The sequence below is a fragment of the Salvelinus namaycush genome, chromosome 19 (genome assembly GCF_016432855.1).
Source record: "Salvelinus namaycush isolate Seneca chromosome 19, SaNama_1.0, whole genome shotgun sequence".
NCBI lineage: Eukaryota > Metazoa > Chordata > Actinopteri > Salmoniformes > Salmonidae > Salvelinus > Salvelinus namaycush.
Window position 1 is genome coordinate 38124375 of NC_052325.1, and position 20586 is coordinate 38144960.

The following is a 20586-nucleotide window of genomic DNA, read 5'->3' on the forward strand; positions in this document are numbered from 1 at the left end:
CCTGCAGGAGGTCTTTAGCCTTTTGGTAGGTTGTAGATAATAATTTGTTCTCAACTGACTTGCCTAGTTAGGTTCAATAAAATACACTTTATAAAGATGGGCAACAGAATACAATATTATGGTGGGTTACAATCCTGAAGGATCTGGATGAAAGTCACTTTAAATAGTTTTCGCAGTCCTCCATGTTACACCTAGACAGTACATATTGTGTTCTTGTTCACAATTTGGGCATTTTGGCTGCATTGAGGTGCATAGACACACAGGAGGCCCCTGCTGCATAACGCATCTCTTTGAGCATTCCGGTCCACTCATTGTTATCCTCCTCATATCTGCCACAGGAGAAAAGAGAAGTTAGATGTTATACCCAGTGTTGCTATATTTGTGTTTTTTCTGCTAAATTGGGCTACTTTGGAAATGATGTTGTGGGTGAAAATGTATGGGTGGTGAGTTTTGGGCTACTACTGTCATGGCATTTCTCTTAAATATACAGTTCCAGTCAAAAGTTTGGACACACCTACTCATTCAAGGGTTTATTTTTACTATTTTCTACATTATAGAATAATAGTGAAGACATCAAAACTATGAAATAACACACGGAATCATGTAGTAACCAAAAACGTGTAAAACAAATCAAAATATATTTTCTTTTTGAGATTCTTCAAAGTAGCCAACCTTTGCCTTGACAGCTTGGCACACGCATTTTTGTCTTCTAATGCCTCTTAAGGGGAAAGTAATCTAAAAGTAACTGAATGTAATCAGATTACGTTACTGAGTTCAGGTAACCCAAAAGTTATATGACTGATTACAATTTTGGACAGGTAACTAATAACTGTAATGGATTACATTTACAAAGTAACCTATGCAACCCTGTGTAGAAAAATAAAGAAAAACCCTGGAATGAGTAGGTGTGTCCAAACTTTGGACTGGTACTGTGTGTATATATATATATTTATGTTTCACTGTGACCTGCTGCTGCTGATTATCAGACAGTGAGCAGGCTGTTACTGAGTGAGTGAATGGGGGTGTGCGTTGAGGGCACTAGTTGAGAGAGTGCTGCAGTAGAGACAGCTGAGTCACGGAGACAGAGCAGCAAACACGCACTTTTACCAGTTGTATGTAGGCTATTTAGATATGTCCTTTTGGAGACACCCTTTTTCCATAAAACATTAACGCACACTAGTGCTCTTTAGAAAAATGAGCTCAGAGGTGGTTTAAAGTAAACTGCATTCTAATGTCGACTTTCCTTATGGATAACAGTATCAAGCTAAGAGTTTTATCATGCTCAGTTCTAGGGTCTGGAGAGCTGCACGAGTGGAAAATTGAAATGGAAGTTATGGAACTCCCTTGTGTGCTTGTGTTATGGGAAAAAGTCCACAATGAAAATTACATTAAATATGGAGAATGATGGGTTGCATTTGTTAACCATCAAGTAGGCTATTAATTTATATGCCATTGCAGTCTACTCTAGCCTACCATTTCATACAATAAATATATATTGAAATTACGAAATCACTGGAGTCATTGCTAATCAATTTGTGCCACTTGTGTATCCTACCTGGAGCTGGAAAACAGATTGAATAAATAGCATATAACTCAGGTTGTGGTTGTAGTCTTGTTATTATGCAAATATTAATGGCCATGTTTAGTTACTTAAATTGGAAGTTATCAATTGTGATCATGTTCACAGCTCTATAGCGAATGTATCATTCTCCACATTTAATGTCAGTTTCATTGTGGACTTTTCCCTGAAATTAGATGTTGGCCTGTCAGGGGCTATAGGCTACCTGCATCTAGCTGAGCAAACCATGGCAAAATTGAATTGCAATTATAAAGCAAGATTTTTGTCAGTAGCCTATGCGTATTGAAATACCAAGTCAATCTCGCAAATAGGCCATTTATAAGGGTTTGTAATCTTAACTGGCACATAACGGCACCATTGCCAGAAAATAGCCTAACATTAGTTTTTTTTAAAGTTTGTCCAAGTATTTCTTGCACAGAGATTTCGAGATCCTCTGTTCAACTTTCCTCACTCAAACTCTCCTATCGGATTTATCTATAGTTATGCATTAGCGCAAACAGGATTTATTGACAATTATAAACTGGGTGGTTTGAGCCCTGAATGCTGATTGGTTGAAAGCCATGGTATATCAGACATGTACCACAGCAATTACAAAAACATACTTTTTACAGTTGTAATTACGTTGGTAACCAGTTTATACAGTGCCTTGCAAAATTATTCATCCCCTTGGTGTTTTTCCTATTTTGTTGCATTACAACCTGTAATTTAAATGGATTTTTATTTGGATTTCATGTAATGGACATACAGTCGTGGCCAAAAGTTTTGAGAATGACACAAATATGAATTTTCACAAAGTCTGCTGCCTCAGTGTCTTTAGATATTTTTGTCAGATGTTACTATGGAATACTGAAGTATAATCATAAGTGTCAAATGATTTTATTGACAATTACATGAAGTTGATGCAAAGAGTCAGTGTTGACCCTTCTTTTTCAAGACCTCAATCCGCCTTGGCATGCTGTCAATTAACTTCTTGGCCACATCCTGACTGATGGCAGCCCATTCTTGCATAATCAATGCTTGGAGTTTTTCAGAATTTGTGGGGTTTTGTTTGTCCACCTGCCTCTTGAGGTTTGACCACAAGTTCTCAATGGGATTAAGGTCTGGGGAGTTTCCTGGCCATGGTCACAAAAATCTATGTTTTGTTCCCCGAGCCACTTAGTTTTCACTTTTGCCTTATGGCAAGGTGCTCCATTATGCTGGAAAAGGCATTGTTTGTCACCAAACTGTTCCTGGATGGTTGGGAGAAGTTGCTCTCAGAGGATGTGTTGGTACCATTCTTTATTCATGGCTGTGTTCTTAGGCAAATTTGTGAGTGAGCCCACTCCCTTGGCTGAGAAGCAACCCCACACATGAATGGTCTCAGGATGCTTTACTGTTGGCATGACACAGGACTGATGGTAGCGCTCACCTTGTCTTCTCCGGACAAGCTTTTTTCAGGATGCCCCAAACAATCAGAAAGGGGATTCATCAGAGAAAATGACTTTACCCCAGTCCTCAGCAGTCCAATCCCTGTACCTTTTGCAGAATATCAGTCTGTCCATTATGTTTTTCCTGGAGAGAAGTGGCTTCTTTGCTGCCCTTCTTGACACCAGGCCATCCTTAAAAAGTCTTCGCCTCACTGTGCGTGCAGATGCACTCACACCTGCCTGCTGCCATTCCTGAGCAAGCTCTGTACTGGTGGTGCCCGATCCCGCAGCTGAATCAACTTTAGGAGACGGTCCTGGCGCTTGCTGGACTTTCTTGGGCGCCCTGAAGCCTTCTTCACAATAATTGAACCGCTCTCCTTGAAGTTCTTGATGATCCGATAAATGGTTGATTTGGGTGCAATCTTACTGGCAGCAATATCCTTGCCTGTGAAGCCCTTTTTGTGCCAAGCAATGATGACAGCACGTGTTTCCTTGCAGGTAACCATGGTTGACAGAGGAAGAACAATGATTCCAAGCACCACCCTCTTTTTGAAGCTTCCAGTCTGTTATTCGAACTCAGTCAGCATGCCAGAGTGATCTCCACCTTTGTCCTCGTCAACACTCATTGACATGATGTCATCTGAATGACATGATGTCATCTGGTCCTTTTGTGGCAGGGCTGAAATGCAGTGGAAATGTATCTTGGGGATTCAGTTCATTTGCATGGCAAAGAAAGACTTTACAATTAATTGCAATTCATCTGATCACTCTTCATAACATTCTGGAGTATATGCAAATTGCCATCCTACAAACTGAGGCAGCAGACTTTGTGAAAATTAATATTTGTGTAATTCTCAAAACTGTTGGCCAAGACTGTACACAAAATAGTCCTAATTTGTGAAGTGAAATTTAAACAATTACTTGTTTTAATAAGTTCTAAAATTGAGCTCTTTGACCATCAAGGAAAATGCTATGTCTGGTGCAAACCCAACACCGCTCATCACACCAAGAACATCATTCCCACAGTAAAGCATGGTGGTGGCAGCATCATGCTGTGGGGATGTTTTTCATCGGCAGGGACTGGAAAACTGGTCAGAATTTAAGGAATGATGGATGGCGCTAAATACAGGGAAATTCTTGAGGGAAACCTGTTTCAGTCTTCCAGAGATTTGAGACCGGGATGGAGGTTCACCTTCCAGCAGGACAATGACCCTAAGCATACTGCTAAAGCATCACTCGAGTGGTTTAACGGGAAACATTTAAATGTCTTGGAATGGCCTAGTCAAAGCCCAGACTTCAATCCAATTGAGAATCTGTGGTATGTCTTAAAGATTGCTGTACACCAGCGGAACCCATCCAACTTGAAGGAGCTGGAGCAGTTTTGCCTTGAAGAATGGGCAAAAATCCCAGTGGCTAGATGTGCCAAGCTTATAGAGACATACTCCCAGAGACTTGCATCTGTAGTTGCTGCAAAAGTTGGCTCTACAAAGTATTGACTTTGGGGCGGTGAATAGTTATGCACGCTCAAGTTTTCAGTTTTTTGGTCTTATTTCTTGTTTGTTTCACAAGAAAATATATTTTGCATCTTCAAAGTGGTAGGCATGTTGTGTAAATCAAATGATACAAACCCCTCCAAAATCCATTTTATTTCCAGGTTGTAAGGCAACAAAATAGGAAAAATGCCAAGGGGGTTGAATACTTTCGCAAGCCACTGTAATAGCAATAAGGCACCTCAGGGGTTTGTGGTATATAGCCAATATACCACACCTCCTCGGGCCTTGTTGCTTAATCATAGCAGTCAAAACTAGTTAAATCGACATCCATTGATGGAAAATGATCTGGAGAGTTTAATAAGAACAATTTATCTTTTTTCTTGCCATATATTCTTAAACTCGCAATAATTATAATTTGAGGTTAAACCAAATTTTGCTTCTTAGCCTATGTTAACGACATCGATATTCCTTCTTAATTTGCTTAATAATGTTATGGCAAAAGGGTTAATTGGTTTATATGTGGCAACTCCTCTCTCGCTGCAATTTTTTTTGGGGGAGCGGGTTTTCAGAGGTCATTGGTCTAGAAATTGTAAGTAGACCTGGCAACCCTGGTTATACCTTTGGTACTGAGCATACAGTAAGTGGCAGTGAAACCATTTGTACATCAGAAATGATCAACTTATCATGGACATTTTAATATAGAGCATCTCTAAAGATGGCAGAGTACAGTGCATTCGGAAAGTATTCAGACCCCTTTCCTTTTCCACATTTTGTTACGTTACAGCCTTATTCTAAAATGTATTAAATAAATAAAAAATCTCAAGCTACACACAATGACAAAGCGAAAACAGGTATTACAATTAAAAAACAAATACCTTATTTACATAAGTATTCAGACCCTTTGCTATGAGACTCGAAATTGAGCTCAGGTGCATCCTGTTTCCATTGATCATCCTTGAGATGTTTCTACAACTTGGAGTCCACCTGTGGTAAATTCAATTTATTGAACATAATTTGGAAAGGCACACAGTTGAAAGTGCATGTCAGAGGAAAAGTTGTCCGGAGAGCTCTGAGACAGGATTGTGTTGATGCACAGATCTGGGGAAGGTTTCGCAATTTGTTTTGAAGCATTGAAGGTTCCCAAGAACACAATCGCCTCCATCATTCTTAATCTCGGACAAAACAGAGATGCTTGTTCTAGGTCCCAAGAAACAAAGAGATCTTCTGTTGAATCTGACAATTAATCTTGATGGTTGTAAAGTCATCTCAAATAAAACTGTGAAGGACCTCGGCGTTACTCTGGACCCTGATCTCTCTTTTGACGAACATATCAAGACTGTTTCAAGGACAGCTTTTTTCCATCTACGTAACATTGCAAAAATCTGAAACTTTCTGTTCAAAAATGATGCAGAAAAATGAATCCATGCTTTTGTTACTTCTAGGTTAGACTACTGCAATGCTCTACTTTCCGGCTACCCGGATAAAGCACTAAATAAACTTCAGTTAGTGCTAAATACGGCTGCTAGAATCCTGACTAGAACCCCAAAAAATGATCATATTACTTCAGTGCTAGCCTCCCTACACTGGCTTCCTGTTAAGGCAAGGGCTGATTTCAAGGTTTTACTGCTAACCTACAAAGCATTTCATGGGCTTGCTCTACCTATCTTTCCGATTCTGTCCTGCCGTACATACCTACACGTACGCTACGGTCACAAGACGCAGGCCTCCTAATTGTCCCTAGAATTTCTAAGCAAACAGCTGGAGGCAGGGCTTTCTCCTATAGAGCTCCATTTTTATGGAATGGTCTGCCTACCCATGTGAGAGACGCAGACTCGGTCTCAACCTTTAAGTCTTTACTGAAGACTCATCTCTTCAGTGGGTCATATGATTGAGTGTAGTCTGGCCCAGGAGTGTGAAGGTGAACGGAAAGGCTCTGGAGCAACGAACCGCCCTTGCTGTCTCTGCCTGGCCAGTTCCCCTCTCTCCACTGGGATTCTCTGCCTCTAACTCTATTACAGGAGCTGAGTCACTGGCTTACTGGTGCTCTTTCATGCCGTCCCTAGGAGGGGTGCGTCACTTGAGTGGGTTGAGTCACTAACGTGATCTTCCTGATCTTCCGGTTGGCGCCCCCCCCTTGGGTTGTGCCGTGGCGGAGATCTTTGTGGGCTATACTCGGCCTTGTCTCAGGATGGTACGTTGGTGGTTGAAGATATCCCTCTAGTGGTGTGGGGGCTGTGCTTTGGCAAAGTGGGTGGGATTATATCCTTCCTGTTTGGCCCTGTCCGGGGGTATCATCGGATGGGGCCACAGTGTCTCCTGACCCCTCCTGTCTCAGCCTCCAGTATTTATGCTGCAGTAGTTTATGTGTCGGGGGGGCTAGGGTCAGTTTGTTACATCTGGAGTACTTCTCCTGTCTTATCCGGTGTCCTGTGTGAATTTAAGTATGCTCTCTCTAATTCTCTCTTTCTCTCTCTCGGAGGACCTGAGCCCTAGGACCATGCCTCAGGACTACCTGGCATGATGACTCCTTGCTGTCCCCAGTCCACCTGGCCATGCTGCTGCTCCAGTTTCAACTGTTCTGCCTGCGGCTATGGAACCCTGACCTGTTCATCGGACGTGCTACCTGTCCCAGACCTGCTGTTTTCAACTCTCTAGAGACAGCAGGAGCGGTAGAGATACTCTTAATGATCGGCTATGAAAAGCCAACTGACATTTACTCCTGAGGTGCTGACTTGCTGCACCCTCGACAACTACTGTGATTATTATTATTATATATATATTTTTTTAATTTTAATTTTGCCCATTTTCTCCCCAATTTTCGTGGTATCCAATCGTTAGTAATTACTATCTTGTCTCATCGCTACAACTCCCGTACGGGCTCGGGAGAGACGAAGGTCGAAAGCCATGCGTCCGAAGCACAACCCAACCAAGCCGCACTGCTTCTTAACACAGCGCGCCTCCAACCCGGAAGACAGCCGCACCAATGTGTCGGAGGAAACACCGTGTACCTGGCCCCCTTGGTTAGCGCGCACTGCGCCCGGCCCGCCACAGGAGTCGCTGGAGCGCGATGAGTCAAGGATATCCCTACCGGCCAAACCCTCCCTAACCCGGACGACGCTATGCCAATTGTGCGTCGCCCCACGGACCTCCCGGTCGCGGCCGGCTGCGACAGAGCCTGGGCGCGAACCCAGAGACTCTGGTGGCGCAGCTAGCACTGCGATGCAGTGCCCTAGACCACTGCGCCACCCGGGAGGGAGTTTTTCCTAGCTACCGTGCTTCTACACCTGCATTGATTGCTGTTTGGGGTTTAGGCTGGGTTTCTGTACAGCACTTTGAGATATCAGCTGATGTAAGAAGGGCTATATAAATATATTTTATTTGATTTGATTTAAATGGAAGAAGTTTGGAACCACCAAGACTCTTCCTAGAGCTGGCCACTCGGCCAAACTGATACAATCGGGGGAGAAGGGCCTTAGTCAGGGAGATGACCAAGAACCATATGGTCACTCTGACAGAGCTTCAGAGTTCCTCTGTGGAGATGGGAGAACCTTCCAGAAGGACAGCCATCTCTGCAGCACTCTACCAATCAGGCCTTTATGGTAGAGTGGCCAGACAGAAGCCACTCCTCAGTAAAAGGCACATGACAGCCTGCCACGTCTGGAGGAAACCTGGCACCATTCTTACGGTGAATCATGGTGGTGGAAGCATCATGCTGTGGCAATGTTTTTCAGCAGCAGGAACTGGGAGACGAGTCGGGATCGAGGGAAAGATGAACGGGCAAAGTACAGAGAGATCTTTGATGAAAACCTGCTCCAGAGTGCTCAGGACCTCAGACTGGGTCGAAGGTTTACCTTCCAACAGGACAATGACCCTAAGCCCACGGCCAAGACAACGCAGGAATGACTTCGGGACAAGTCTCTAAATGTGCTTGTGGCCCAGCCAGAGCCCGGACTTGAACCCGATACAGGTTCGAGCCCAGTATGGGACAGTGGAGGAAGCTAAATTGTTAGCAGCACACTGAGTAAAAGTATCAAATATTTAAGAAGTATTTTTTGCAAGCTTATATCTCTGGAGACCTGAAAATAGCTGTGCAGCGACACTCCCCATCCAACCTGACAGAGCCTGAGAGGATCTGCAGAGAATGGGAGAAACTCCCCAAATACAGGTGTGACAAGCTTGTGTAACAGTATAGTTTCCGTCCCTCTCCTCGCCTCGAACCAGGGATCCTCTGCACACATCAACAACTGACACCCACGAAGCATCGTTACCCATCACTCCACAAAAGCCGCGGCCCTTGCAGAGCAAGGGGAACAACTACTTCAAGGTCTCAGAGCAAGTGACGTCACCGATTGAAACGCTATTAGCGCGCACCACCGCTAACTAGCTAGCCATTTCACATCCGTTACACTTGTAGCGCCATACCCAAGAAGAGTTGAGCCTGTAATCACTGCCAAAGGTGCTTCAACAAAGTACTGAGTAAAGGATCTGAATACTTACAGTATGTAAATGTGATATTTCAGATTTTTATTTTTAATACATGTGCAAAAATGTCTAAAAACCTGTTTTTGCTTTGTCATCAGGGGATTTTTTTTGTTTTAATCTATTTTAGAATAAGGCTGTAATGTAACTAAATTGTTAAACATTCAAGGGGTCTGAATACTTTCTGAATGTACTGTATATGGGATTGGATGAAATTTGCGTACTAGTTAATCACTTACTGCCAGACGTCAATGATTTCCGTAGGGGCAACTTTGTCGTCCTCCGTCGCCACAATGGTAAAGCCTCCAACGGCATACAGCAATCCTCCACTACTGACCAGGTTCACTGAGCTCCTCTCCTGGGGGAAATCTGTGAAGGGCACCCACCTGGAAAGGGGATCATTGTTAACTGAATGGCTCTGTTGTTAGATTGTTGCTAATCATAGCCTACAGACTACAACGTCAAGGCACATACTTGTTGGTTCCAAAGTCATATGCTTCAGATGCAGCGGTGAGACCATCTTCATTGACCCCTCCAGTCACCACAATCTTCCCATTGTGAACGACTGCCCCAAACATGGATCTTGCCATTTTCATAGCAGGCAGCTCCTTCCATTCTGACTTCTTGTGGTTGTACGCAAACATCTTATTGGTTGCTTTGCTTTCATTAAAAAAAAGGATGGGAAATCACATTTAGGAACACAGGGATAAACCATCGTCTCATTGAGGATTATAAAACGACACAAACTCATTTGTTTTACATCAAGCATCTACTATTTTAAACCTTTTGTAACGAAGTTAAGAACGTGCCATAAGCTCACTACACCAGTCAGCTTGAAATGTCGCGGATGGAGCTATACAATCGGTCATTTTTGGGTGGCACAACCAGTTGGAATGTTGTTAAGGAGTGCGGTCACTTGTGTTGCGAAGCATAGGATCACTTGCTTCTAGCCCAGTATGGGGCAGTCGGACAGGGGAGGAAGCTAAATTGTTAGCAGCACACTGTATTAGTAAAAGTATCAAATATTTAAGAAGTGTTTTTTTTCCAAGCTTACTTGTCATCTGTCTTCCCTCCGATACAGTACACCAACCCATTCTGGGAGACAACACTATGACCATGGATTTTCAGAGGCAGCTTTTTGGTCTCAGCCCACTTCATTGTCCTGGGCAGCAGATAGTAAGGACAAAACATGTGTTTAAGGCTCCTTACTCATTTAGTGACAGGTATTAAGTGTGGGAATATATGAACTCAGCCAAGTGGTTAATACTTACTCAACATCATAGCACATTACAGAGTCAAGAGACACGTTGGACTGTAGATCTTTACCAGCTACAGCAAAAATTTTATTGCCAAATTCTCCCATACTGAACAGACATCTGGGAGAGGGCATAGGGGGCAGAGCTATCCAATCAGCAGCAAGGATGTCCAGCTGAAAAAAGACCCTGATATTAGAATATTCCAGTCATGAAGCCATCTATGAATGTTTTTCATTTTCTGATGGTCAGAGAACGTTCCTTGCTCATAGCATTACACATGGTGCTAGTTTAAACATATATCATTGGTATAAAAATATTTAGCTTCTATATAGCAAATGGCACGTATGTACAGTATATAGATTGTGTGTAGGCCTGTCTCCCACTTGAATCTTCTCTTTGTGCTTGACTGGGTTCAGATGCCTTCCGTTTAATTTTTCTGTATTTATTTATCTGTATATTTGATTATTTTATTGCTCTAGGGTTATAGTTATTGCTTTGATAACATTATTTACTATTATGTATTGATTTATTTTTCACTCCTTATGTGGTGTGTACTGCACAGAACTGAAGAAATATCACTGAATTACCACAGTGAATTATTGTAATGTTTGTTTGTGTCAATTAATTAACCCCATAAGGGATGGGTTGCCAATTGGCGATTTGACACAAACATAAAATGTCATTCAAATTAATTCATTCATTTGGTAGTGAATGTCCTTAGGAAGTGAAAAAACATGGCTTATTACCTGATAAAAGTAGCACTGTAATGGAGCTTCTTTATCCTCTTCATCGACAAACAAGCCTCCCAGGATAAAGAGATCATTCTTCTCTGATGTCAGGCTGACATGGTTGTTTGGTATCTGCTCAGTCAATGCAGCAAGGAAGCATTCGTTCTCAACGCCATCATAGGCCACTGCAGCAGTGTCGTTGATCATCAACACAAGATCCTTGGAATACATACCAACTCTCTTGATATCATTCAGGTAACCAGGTAATCTGTTATCCTCTTCTACTTCACCATTAGATGCATCCTTCCCTGACTCTCCTGTCTTCTTTTCAGGGAGTTTCCCAGAAAAGGAATCTTTGATTACTTTGATTTTTTTGAGGAGCTCAGGGTCAGACTTGATGATGTCATCCTTTTCCACTTTCTCATTGAAGTACTTCTCTGGGAGTAAACGGAAACGGACGCAGTCAAAGGCCTCATCCAGAGTCTTGACACGGTTCTCCTTATCTTTTCGAATCCATTTCATCAGGGATTCAAACACCACCTCCTCCTTTTCTACATTGAGAGAGTCCGCTCCGATGACAGCAAAAAGTTCATGAGAGGCAAGCTCTAAGAAGTCCTCCTCCTTGGCCAGGGTTTCAAAACGATCTGCAATATAGTCTCGACTTGCAAATGCCAGTATAGGACAGTTGAGCACCAGTGCCATTCTGAATATGGCCATACAGTTACCCGGGGACAGTTTCTTCTGTAGGAAATTTGCACACACAGTGAACACTGAGGGGATCTGGAAACGGTTTGCCACAGCAAAGATATCCTGCACATTGTCGTCTGTGATGTCAATCTCTGCCGAATACATGTAATTCACAATCATCTCCATGATTGTGGGATCCAAATTCTCCAGAACGACCTCCTTATCCATTTCCTTATTGTCGCCTGAGAAGTAAAGCTCTCGGAAATAAGGACTACAGGCTGCCAAAATGAGTCTATGACAGGGCAAGCTTCTGTCTCCCACTTTCAGAATGCAGTCAATAAGCTTGTTCTCGTTCAGAAGCTCTTTCAGGCCATCCTGGAGCAGGGTGCTCTGAAACAGGCGCAGATCTTCCCTTATGGCTTTTGGATCCATGCTGTAAGAAACGTGACTTGACAAAGGATGTGGATGCAACTCTCAACACACTGTACCAGCTGGACTAAGCAGTATTGAGCCCCAGATCGGAAGACCCTTCAATATAACTTTGGCCCTCTAAATATAGCCAACCTCCCCTTTCAGGAAGCATTCAGGTTGGCCAAATCGGAAAGCAGTCTGCTTCACACAGCTGTCACAGAGTGAAAGGAACAACTGTGCACTTTTGTCACTGTGATAGTTAGCTGTTAGTAATGTCATAGGACAACATTTGTAACAGTGACTGGTGCAGTTTTGTGTAGTGATGAGAAAACATCCTCATATTCAGAGTCACGTTTTAGGAAAGAACATCCTAGATCATAAGGGTTCGCCCGTTTATCACTTATGACAAATCCTTGATGTATAACCAGTTATTGCGTCATTAAAAGTATGTAAGACTGAAAATAAAGATGAAGTGGACTTTAAAGTCCTCTGACGCTGTAATCACATCTTTGATAGACATGAATATCATCCCTTTTAGTCCTGAAAATCTTTGGTGATTCATTGTGCGCGACTCATTGAGCATGTTTTGTATTTAAATGTGAGTACATTTCCAAGGGACTGACCTTCCTCGTAGGAAGGGTCAATGAGCAGCTGCAGCTACAACAGGGACAGTCTGTCCTCATGAACAATTTGTAAAATACTAAAGCTCCTCTGTCACACTTGTAAATAGCCTGCAGATCATTGTACACAAAACAAAATTACTCATTTCAAAAACACATTTAAGGAGACATTGTCACAACTAAGAAAGGTCAGACCAAATGTATTATATACTGAAATACTTTATTTCTTCAATCTAAAAAATACAATTCAATGATTAACATTTGCAATATCTATTTAAATTGTACATATAAACATTAACACCAAAACTACACTGTTATATATAATTGTTTTTATTTAAAAATCATTCTTAAAATTCACATCACTCATACACGGACCAGGTCTACATCTATACTATATACATCAAGACCTATAAATAGACAAAATACGTTGTGCATTTACAGATGGTTCTAAACAACCGTAGTGTGTCAATTGTGCCATTTGAAAGGGAAGATTTCAGGAACTAGGTTAATCTAACTCGCCTATCAGTGTTCACGCTTCAGCCCATGACTTCCCAGAGTCCTTGAAGTGTGAACCCCTCCTTCAACTTTTCAACTGCAATTCCCAGCTCCTCAGAAAACATAGGTTCCCGGTCTTGTTGCTTATTGCCATCAGCAAAGTAAGCCTTAAAAGCAAACAAATAGAAATCAGTTATCAAAATGGCATTAAGTAGGAGGTTAAGTGTTTAAACCATCTTACAAAGTACACCTCAGTCTGTATAAACACGATAGCACTAAGCAACACCAAAGCCATGTTTGCAGTATGTTGTGTAACATGATTTTAGCAACCTGCTATTTTCAGATTGTGAAAACAAATCAGACTCCCAAAGGAAGTTGACAGTTTGGCTAAGCACACTCACAGTGAAAGCATCAGTCTGCTCATCGGGCTCAATTTCCACATCATCAGGGGGCTGGTCCACTGTCAGCTCCTCCAGTGGCTGAGGCTGGAATCATTGTTGGGAGAGAATACTTCTTGTTGAAACATGGCAAAGCCATTACACATCGAACTGCATTAATTGTGATATTTTCATCACTTGTGGTCACTTGTATAATGTAGTACCTTTTCCTCCATCTCATAGTCCACTCCAAAGATGGGGTTGGCAGAGTAGACTTTGTGCAGCGAGTTGATCTCTTTAACTGCATCTTGAAGCTTATCCATTGGGTCGATCTTAAATCCAAGCACATATCCTCCAGTCTATAAACAAAGAAGACGTATGTACTCAGGAGTATGTCAATGGCATGCAAGAGACAAGTTCTTCGCTCTGTATTTTATGCCATGTTATAAAGCTGATACTACAACACAGATATTCTACATATCCTATTAAATTACTAGTTCTATATGTTATTCTATGGTACACAATAAGTCAAATACTACATTGGATACATCTCAAATGATCACAATTACCTGATGAAAGCTTTCTATCACCAAAGCCAGACCAAACTTTGAGTCTCTTATTCTGATGGAACACTTTGGGAAAGAAAGTGACAATAATGATCACAATTACCTGCTGAGAGCTTTCTATCACCAAAGCTAGGCCAAACTTTGAGTCTCTTATTCTGATGGAACGCTACGGGGAAGAGAGGTGACAATAAGGACAATAGATGATCACTTTCAATACCCTAAAAGGTGTTGTCAATTTGTTAAGCTGGACATGACAGCAGATTTTTTATTATTTTGTTTACGGCACTTACAATTTGAAGATAGGGAATGCTGACGTTGAAGCTCTCGTTCATATTGGCATGCCACACGATCCGAACATTAGTGATGAAAAAGGTCCCTAGATTACCCTACAATATACAATTCAGAACAGTAAGTTTTATTGAAAGAGCATGAAACACGTTTTTATTTGAAATACTTCCTGAAGGATTAGCTAGTTGATGTGTACCTGGTCACTGGATAAATTCCACACCCCATTGATTTTGTCATACACTTCCTCTCGAGGCAAAAGCCTCAGTTGTTTATTTTGAATAAGAGCTCCTCTCAGCTTCAGGTCACGGTACATTTTAGAGGTCTCATAAGCCCTATAGCAGAGGGATATGGACAATTAGTTGACGAGACATTCAACTCAGCAGTGACTTGACTGAATCATATCTCATAACATCATCTGGAAAAGTGTAACAACTTCCACAAGGGTAATTTCTTGTTTTCTAGGCACAAATACCTGTGAACAGCAATGACAGATGTAAATAGTCTTGGACTCCCTGGAACCACATTGGTGAAAATGAACTCAAATCTTGTATTGTTAGACTTTGTCAAGATATACAGTGCTTCAGTCTGGCCTCTCAATTTCTGAAAAAGAACATTCTTAGTATAAATGGTGGTGACATCTTGGCAAGTCTACCCATAAAGTAAATTGATAGACAGTCCTATACAGTATACTTACAGAGTTAGCTGTCCTTGTTGTGATGTTAATAATGGAATTGTATCCAACAGCTGTGAAACAAAGAATATGAATGTCACCCCATTTTCTTTGAGAAACCATACTAGCTGGATTGTTCCACAAAATGAGTGTCTTTTACGTTTTGATATTTTAAGTTGAAATTGTGCACCAATATAGAATTTTAAAAGCCTGTTATATTGAATGAAGTGCCCTTTAATATATATGGAGATTTCAAAAAATCTGAGACTTGCTAAAGTGCCAAAAGTCAGCATTTTGACATGTCCCTCCGCACACGATGCACCCTCTGCGACTTCTATGAAGATTTTAGCCCACTTAACCTCAACATTTCTCAAAGTTTTCATCATCACAGTAATGCCCTAGTTATTTTTGTTGCCTTGACAAAGTCATTTCTGAAGATTATTACTGATTTAATGTGATTAATTTACATCGGTCTCTCATTTTAATTAAGGTCAACCCTGCTACGTGACCTGAACTCTCGTTTTAATATGGTGAAACTATTCCTTAAAAAATGTTTTTTCCTAAAGAAACATTGGACATCTACAGTTGAAGTCGGAAGTTTACATACACCTTAGCCAAATACATTTAAACTCAGTTTTTCACAATTCCTAACATATAATCCTAGTAAAAATTCCCTGTTTTTGGTCAGTTACCATCACCACTCTATTTTAAGAATGTGAAATGTCAGAATAATAGAGAGAATGATTAATTTCAGCTTTTATTTCTTTCATCACATTCCCAGTGGGTCAGAAGTTTACATACACTCAATTAGTATTTGGTAGCATTGCCTTTAAATTATTTAACTTGGGTCAAACGTTTTGGGTATCCTTCCACAAGCTTCCCACAATAAGTTGGGTGAATTTTGGCCCATTCCTCTTGACAGAGCTGGTGTAACTGAGTCAAGTTTGTAGGCCTCCTTGCTCGCACACTCTTTTTCAGTTCTGCCCACAATATTTCTAAAGGATTGAGGTCAGGGCTTTGTGATGGCCACTCCAATACCTTGACTTTGTTGTCCTTAAGCCATTTTGCCACAACTTTGGAAGTATGCTTGGGGTCATTGTCCATTTGGAAGATCCATTTGCGACCAAGCTTTAACTTCCTGACTGATGTCTTGAGATGTTGCTTCAATATATCCACATAATTTTCCTGCCTCATGTTGCCATCTATTTTGTGAAGTGCACCAGTCCCTCCTGCTGCAAAGCACCCCCACAACATGATGCTGCCACCCCTGTGCTTCACGGTTGGGATGGTGTTCTTTGGCTTGCAAGCATCCCTCTTTTTCCTCTAAACATAACAATGGTCATTATGGCAGTTCTATTTTTGTTTCATCAGACCAGAGGACATTTCTCCGAAAAGTACAATCTTTATCCCCATGTGCAGTTGCAAACCGTAGTCTGGATTTTTTATGGCGGTTTTGGAGCAGTGGCTTCTTCCTTGCTGAGCGGCCTTTCAAGTTATGTCGATATAGGGCTCGTTTTACTGTGGATATAGATACTTTTGTACCTGTTTCCTCCAGTATCTTCACAAGGTCCTTTGCTGTTGTTCTGGGATTGATTTGCACTTTTCGCACCAAAGTACGTTCATCTCTAGGAGACAGAAAGCATCTCCTTCCTGAGCGGTATGACGGCTGCATGGTCCCATGGTGTTTATACTTGCGTACTATTGTTTGTACAGATGAACGTGGTACCTTCAGGCGTTTGGAAATTGCTCCCAAGGATGAACCAGACTTGTGGAAGTCTACAATTGTTTTTCTGAAGTCTTAGCTGATTTCTTTAGATTTTCCCATGATGTCAAGCAAAGAGGCACTGAGTTTGAAGGTAGGCTTTAAAATACATTCACAAATACACCTCCAATTGACTCATATTATGTCAATTAGCCTATCAGAAGCGTCTAAAGCCATGACATAATTTTCTTGAATTTTCCGAACTGTTTGAAGGCACAGTCAATTTAGTGTATGTAAACTTCTGACCCACTGGAATTGTGATACAGTGAATTATAAGTGGAATAATCTGTCTGTAAACAATTGTTGGAAAAATGACTTGTGTCATGCACAAAGGAGATGTCCTAACCGACTTGCCAAAACAATAGTTTGTTAACAAGAAATTTGTGGAGTGGTTGAAAAACTAGTTTTAATGACTCCAACCTAAGTGTATGTAAACTTCCGACTTCAACTGTAATAGTCAAATCATATTGTAAAACCAGGTAAGCTGGTTCTACTCTTTTTGGCAATTTTCTGGTGGAATATGAGTGGGTCGGGCATAACAACCCTGCTCCCCATAGATAGACAGGCTAGAAATGTTTAAACAATAAAACATGTTTTGTTAAGCTTGCATTAAATTGCCACTCCGTTGCACCCTAAAAGCTTCCATTCCCCCTGTCAGAAGGGGATTTATGTCTCATTTAAGAAGAAATCCTCAACCCTGTTACGGTCAACCCTGTTACTTTATTTGGCACTTACTAAAGTAATTGTATTTAAAACCTCTTGAGATGACCAAGTTATACTTCTCAAACGGCACGGAATCTTTGTGGCCCACTGTAGTACCATCATAATTCAAAAGCAGGCTAAATGAATTGAGATGAGAATTATAATGTTTTCCCTTTGCAGAGTGGTTGCTCCTCTAGCAATGTCAAGGAAAGATAAATAAATGTACATAGCTAGCTAGGTCTAGGTGTACTCACACAAATTGACTCTTGGCAGAGCCAAAGAATGCCAGATGATCCTCAGATTTGTTACCAGGAGCCTCCCTGCAAGTAAGGAGCAAGTATTGTATAATTAGTGCAAACGCCCATAACCAGATGGTTGCTGGGTCAAGTCCCACATAGTCAGTAGTGGGATAGACCTGCTACATTTATGTTACCTCGATCCCCATTGTTTCCTTTGGTGTCTTCAATGGAATCAAGGCAGTCTATCAAGACCTCGCCAGGTCGCATTTTCATTTGCCTGTAAATAAAAACAGTTGTAGCTAGTCAGTGTTTTCCTATGTAACTATCTAGCCAGCTAGATTAATTCTAGCCAGTAGCTGCTTATAGTAACGTGAGTGTATTGACATATACTAGCGTTGCTCCCCATTGTATTTGGCTGCACAAAAACAGTCAGCGGGAAGCCAGAAGTTAAATAACATTCAATTTCAACTTATTGTGCCAGTGGGCAGGACAGTTGGTCATTATGACGAGGGTAATTCGAGACAAAATATCTAAAGGAATGTATTATTAAACACACTTCCCAAACGTGGGTCCACTTCCTCTCTGCTTCCCTCGTCAAAATAAGTTATTTCTGCATTATCTTTTTAAACTAGGCAAGTCAGTTAAGAACAAATTCTTATTTACAATGACATCCTAAGAACAGTGGGTTAACTGCCTTGTTCAGGGGCAGAACGACAGCTTGGGGATTCGATCTAGCAACCTTTAGGTCACTGGCCCAACGCTCAACTACTAGGCTACCTGCCGCCCCACTAGGCTACCTGCACACATGTGCCCTATGTGGACAAACAAATGAATAACTTGTGGGGGACTTTTATTTTGACATGAGGTAAGCAGAGAGGATGTGGGTCTACAGCATGTTTGTTTAATAATACTAAAGATTCTCTATTATATTAAGATATTAGCATGGAGTGGTTGTGGAGTGGTTGAAAAACTAGTTTTAATGACTCCAACCTAAGTGTATGTAAACTTCCGACTTCAACTGTAATAGTCAAATCATATTGTAAAACCAGGTAAGCTGGTTCTACTCTTTTTGGCAATTTTCTGGTGGAATATGAGTGGGTCGGGCATAACAACCCTGCTCTAACAATGGAAATACATGTCCTCAATGATGGAAGCCAGGCAGGAGGAGGCGAGATCAGATGGGGCCATTGAAGTCAATGAGAGCAGATACACGTGTGAACAACATGCCATAAATATAGATAAGAGGACTCATCTTTGTATCTCCATTTTAAAGTAGTACATTTTCTTCTTCCTCATTGGCTGATTGCTTCCCCACCCAGTTGATTATTTTAAAATGGTGGATGCCCTCAATAGCGATGCCCATGCTAAACGGGTTATATCCATGAGGAGTCTTTTATCTACTAACATATGACAACAGGCACAACTCCGATATAAAGTCATTTAGGAGTAATTTACCGAAATGGCACGTGCACCCACTTATATCAGTCCATTCCTAACAACGTAACCATTATGACACGTATAATTGATCAAATAAGCCTCATGTAGAAAATTAGCAATTCAATTACATTTTTTGTTGACCAAATTCGACAGTCTCTCAATGACCTCCCATATAAAAATTCCTCACTTCGTGGACTTATTTTCGTGGACAGATTTTGGGCAGAGTAAAAACTCTTGCTTCGCCTCTTCCTATATGATAATCATTTCCTTTAGATATTTTGTCTCAAATCCCCCCGTCATCATAACTAACTGTCCTGCCTACCGGCACAGTAAATATACATTTCGTTTAACTTCTGGCTTCCCGCTGAATATTTTAGTGCAGCCCAATACAATAGGAATAAACGCTAGTGTATGTAAATACACCCGCGTTGAAAAGCAGCAATCTAGCCAGCTAGCAAACGGCTGCGGCTAGGTCCCCCTTTTCTTTGCACTCTGCTGCTGCACATCTTTATGCTAATTTAGCATTGCTGGTGAGCAATTAAATAACTTACTGTGCGGTTATATCGAATCTAACATCTCTATCCTCCCAGAGAACATCCAACATAGACGCCATGATATTAGAACAACAGGTAGCTAAATTATCTAAATCATTATTACTAATCTTCTCCTGACAAGATGGCCAGCCAAAGATTACGCTTCTTCCTCCTTCCTGTTTCCCTGGCAACATTACTACGGTAAGCACAAGGGACTTAATAGAAAAGCAAACCGCGTTTCTTCTTGGTAGATAGCAAGCACAGTTCACCTTGCTTATAATAATTATTTTCAAGGTCAACGTGTGTCATCAGCACTACAAACACAGAATGTTAATTTGGCAACATTACATGTTCATCTGACAGTGAATTAATAAAGAAATAAAGAAACAAACACCACATTCAACGTTAGAATAAAAACAAATACAAAACATTATCATCAAAACCAGTCAACTAAAAATGTGGTGATTCTTTTCAAAGTTAGCTTTTTCATCAACAGTGATGTGCAATTTCCAACCAACACGTTTTCCAGAATACTTTGGCAGAAAAATGCATAGTTGTATACCAGTGGCGGTCAGTGCCGTTTATGATGAGGGAGGACACTTTTTTTTTTCATGAGCATGGCCTTATTTCTAGTACAGCATGTTGGATGACTGTCATTCATATTCCATTCACCCAGTTCAACGTAACATCGATAGGTTTAGGCTACTACATGATACTCAAATCCTATATAGGTTGTAATAATTAATCCAACAGTTGCAAACAAGAGTTTCTATTGGACAAATGTAGCTATTTTTATCCCTGTTTCGTTTGCTTCTGTTTAAGAAACGTTTTTCAACAGAATCGGCGGAATTAATACAC

The 20586-nt window shown here is 41.2% G+C and overlaps 2 protein-coding genes across 3 annotated transcripts; both read right to left on the minus strand.

The window, feature by feature from the left end:
* Positions 1-217: 217 nt before the first annotated feature.
* klhl41a (kelch-like family member 41a) lies at positions 218-12060 on the minus strand. Its single transcript, XM_039014208.1, has 6 exons — positions 10960-12060; positions 10229-10386; positions 10012-10119; positions 9432-9617; positions 9197-9343; positions 218-329 (listed from the first exon to the last, which is right to left on the minus strand). The coding sequence occupies exons 1-6, from the start codon at positions 12058-12060 to the stop codon at positions 218-220; spliced, it is 1812 nt and encodes a 603-aa protein (XP_038870136.1).
* An 800-nt stretch (positions 12061-12860) lies between these two features.
* On the minus strand, positions 12861-19904 carry LOC120063834 (Bardet-Biedl syndrome 5 protein homolog). Of its 2 annotated transcripts, none has more exons than XM_039014148.1 (11): positions 19747-19904; positions 17953-18035; positions 17774-17839; positions 15080-15129; positions 14858-14985; positions 14582-14717; positions 14388-14483; positions 14101-14163; positions 13756-13890; positions 13556-13639; positions 12861-13321 (listed from the first exon to the last, which is right to left on the minus strand). In XM_039014148.1, exons 1-11 carry the CDS (start codon positions 19806-19808, stop codon positions 13196-13198), a joined length of 1029 nt encoding a protein of 342 aa, XP_038870076.1. In that variant the 5' UTR covers positions 19809-19904; the 3' UTR covers positions 12861-13195. The 2 variants fall into 2 exon arrangements, with proteins under 2 accessions (XP_038870076.1, XP_038870075.1); XM_039014147.1 differs by lacking the exon at positions 14101-14163 and adding an exon at positions 14201-14263.
* Positions 19905-20586: the final 682 nt, after the last annotated feature.

Excerpts from the sequence above, each read along its gene's own strand:
- klhl41a (XM_039014208.1), bottom strand. The coding sequence starts at position 12,060 with ATGGATCCAAAAGCCATAAGGGAAGATCTGCGCCTGTTTCAGAGCACC. Across the intron at positions 10,120-10,228 it reads GTAATGTGCTATGATGTTGA|GACAATGAAGTGGGCTGAGA; the intron begins GTAAGTATTAAC and ends TCTGCTGCCCAG. Across the intron at positions 9,618-10,011 it reads GGAGGGAAGACAGATGACAA|CAAAGCAACCAATAAGATGT; the intron begins GTAAGCTTGGAA and ends TTTTAATGAAAG.
- LOC120063834 (XM_039014148.1), bottom strand. The coding sequence starts at position 19,808 with ATGGCGTCTATGTTGGATGTTCTCTGGGAGGATAGAGATGTTAGATTC. Across the intron at positions 18,036-19,746 it reads AGATTCGATATAACCGCACA|GCAAATGAAAATGCGACCTG; the intron begins GTAAGTTATTTA and ends TTTTATTTACAG. Across the intron at positions 14,164-14,387 it reads GCATTCCCTATCTTCAAATT|TGTTCCATCAGAATAAGAGA; the intron begins GTAAGTGCCGTA and ends TCTTTCCCAAAG.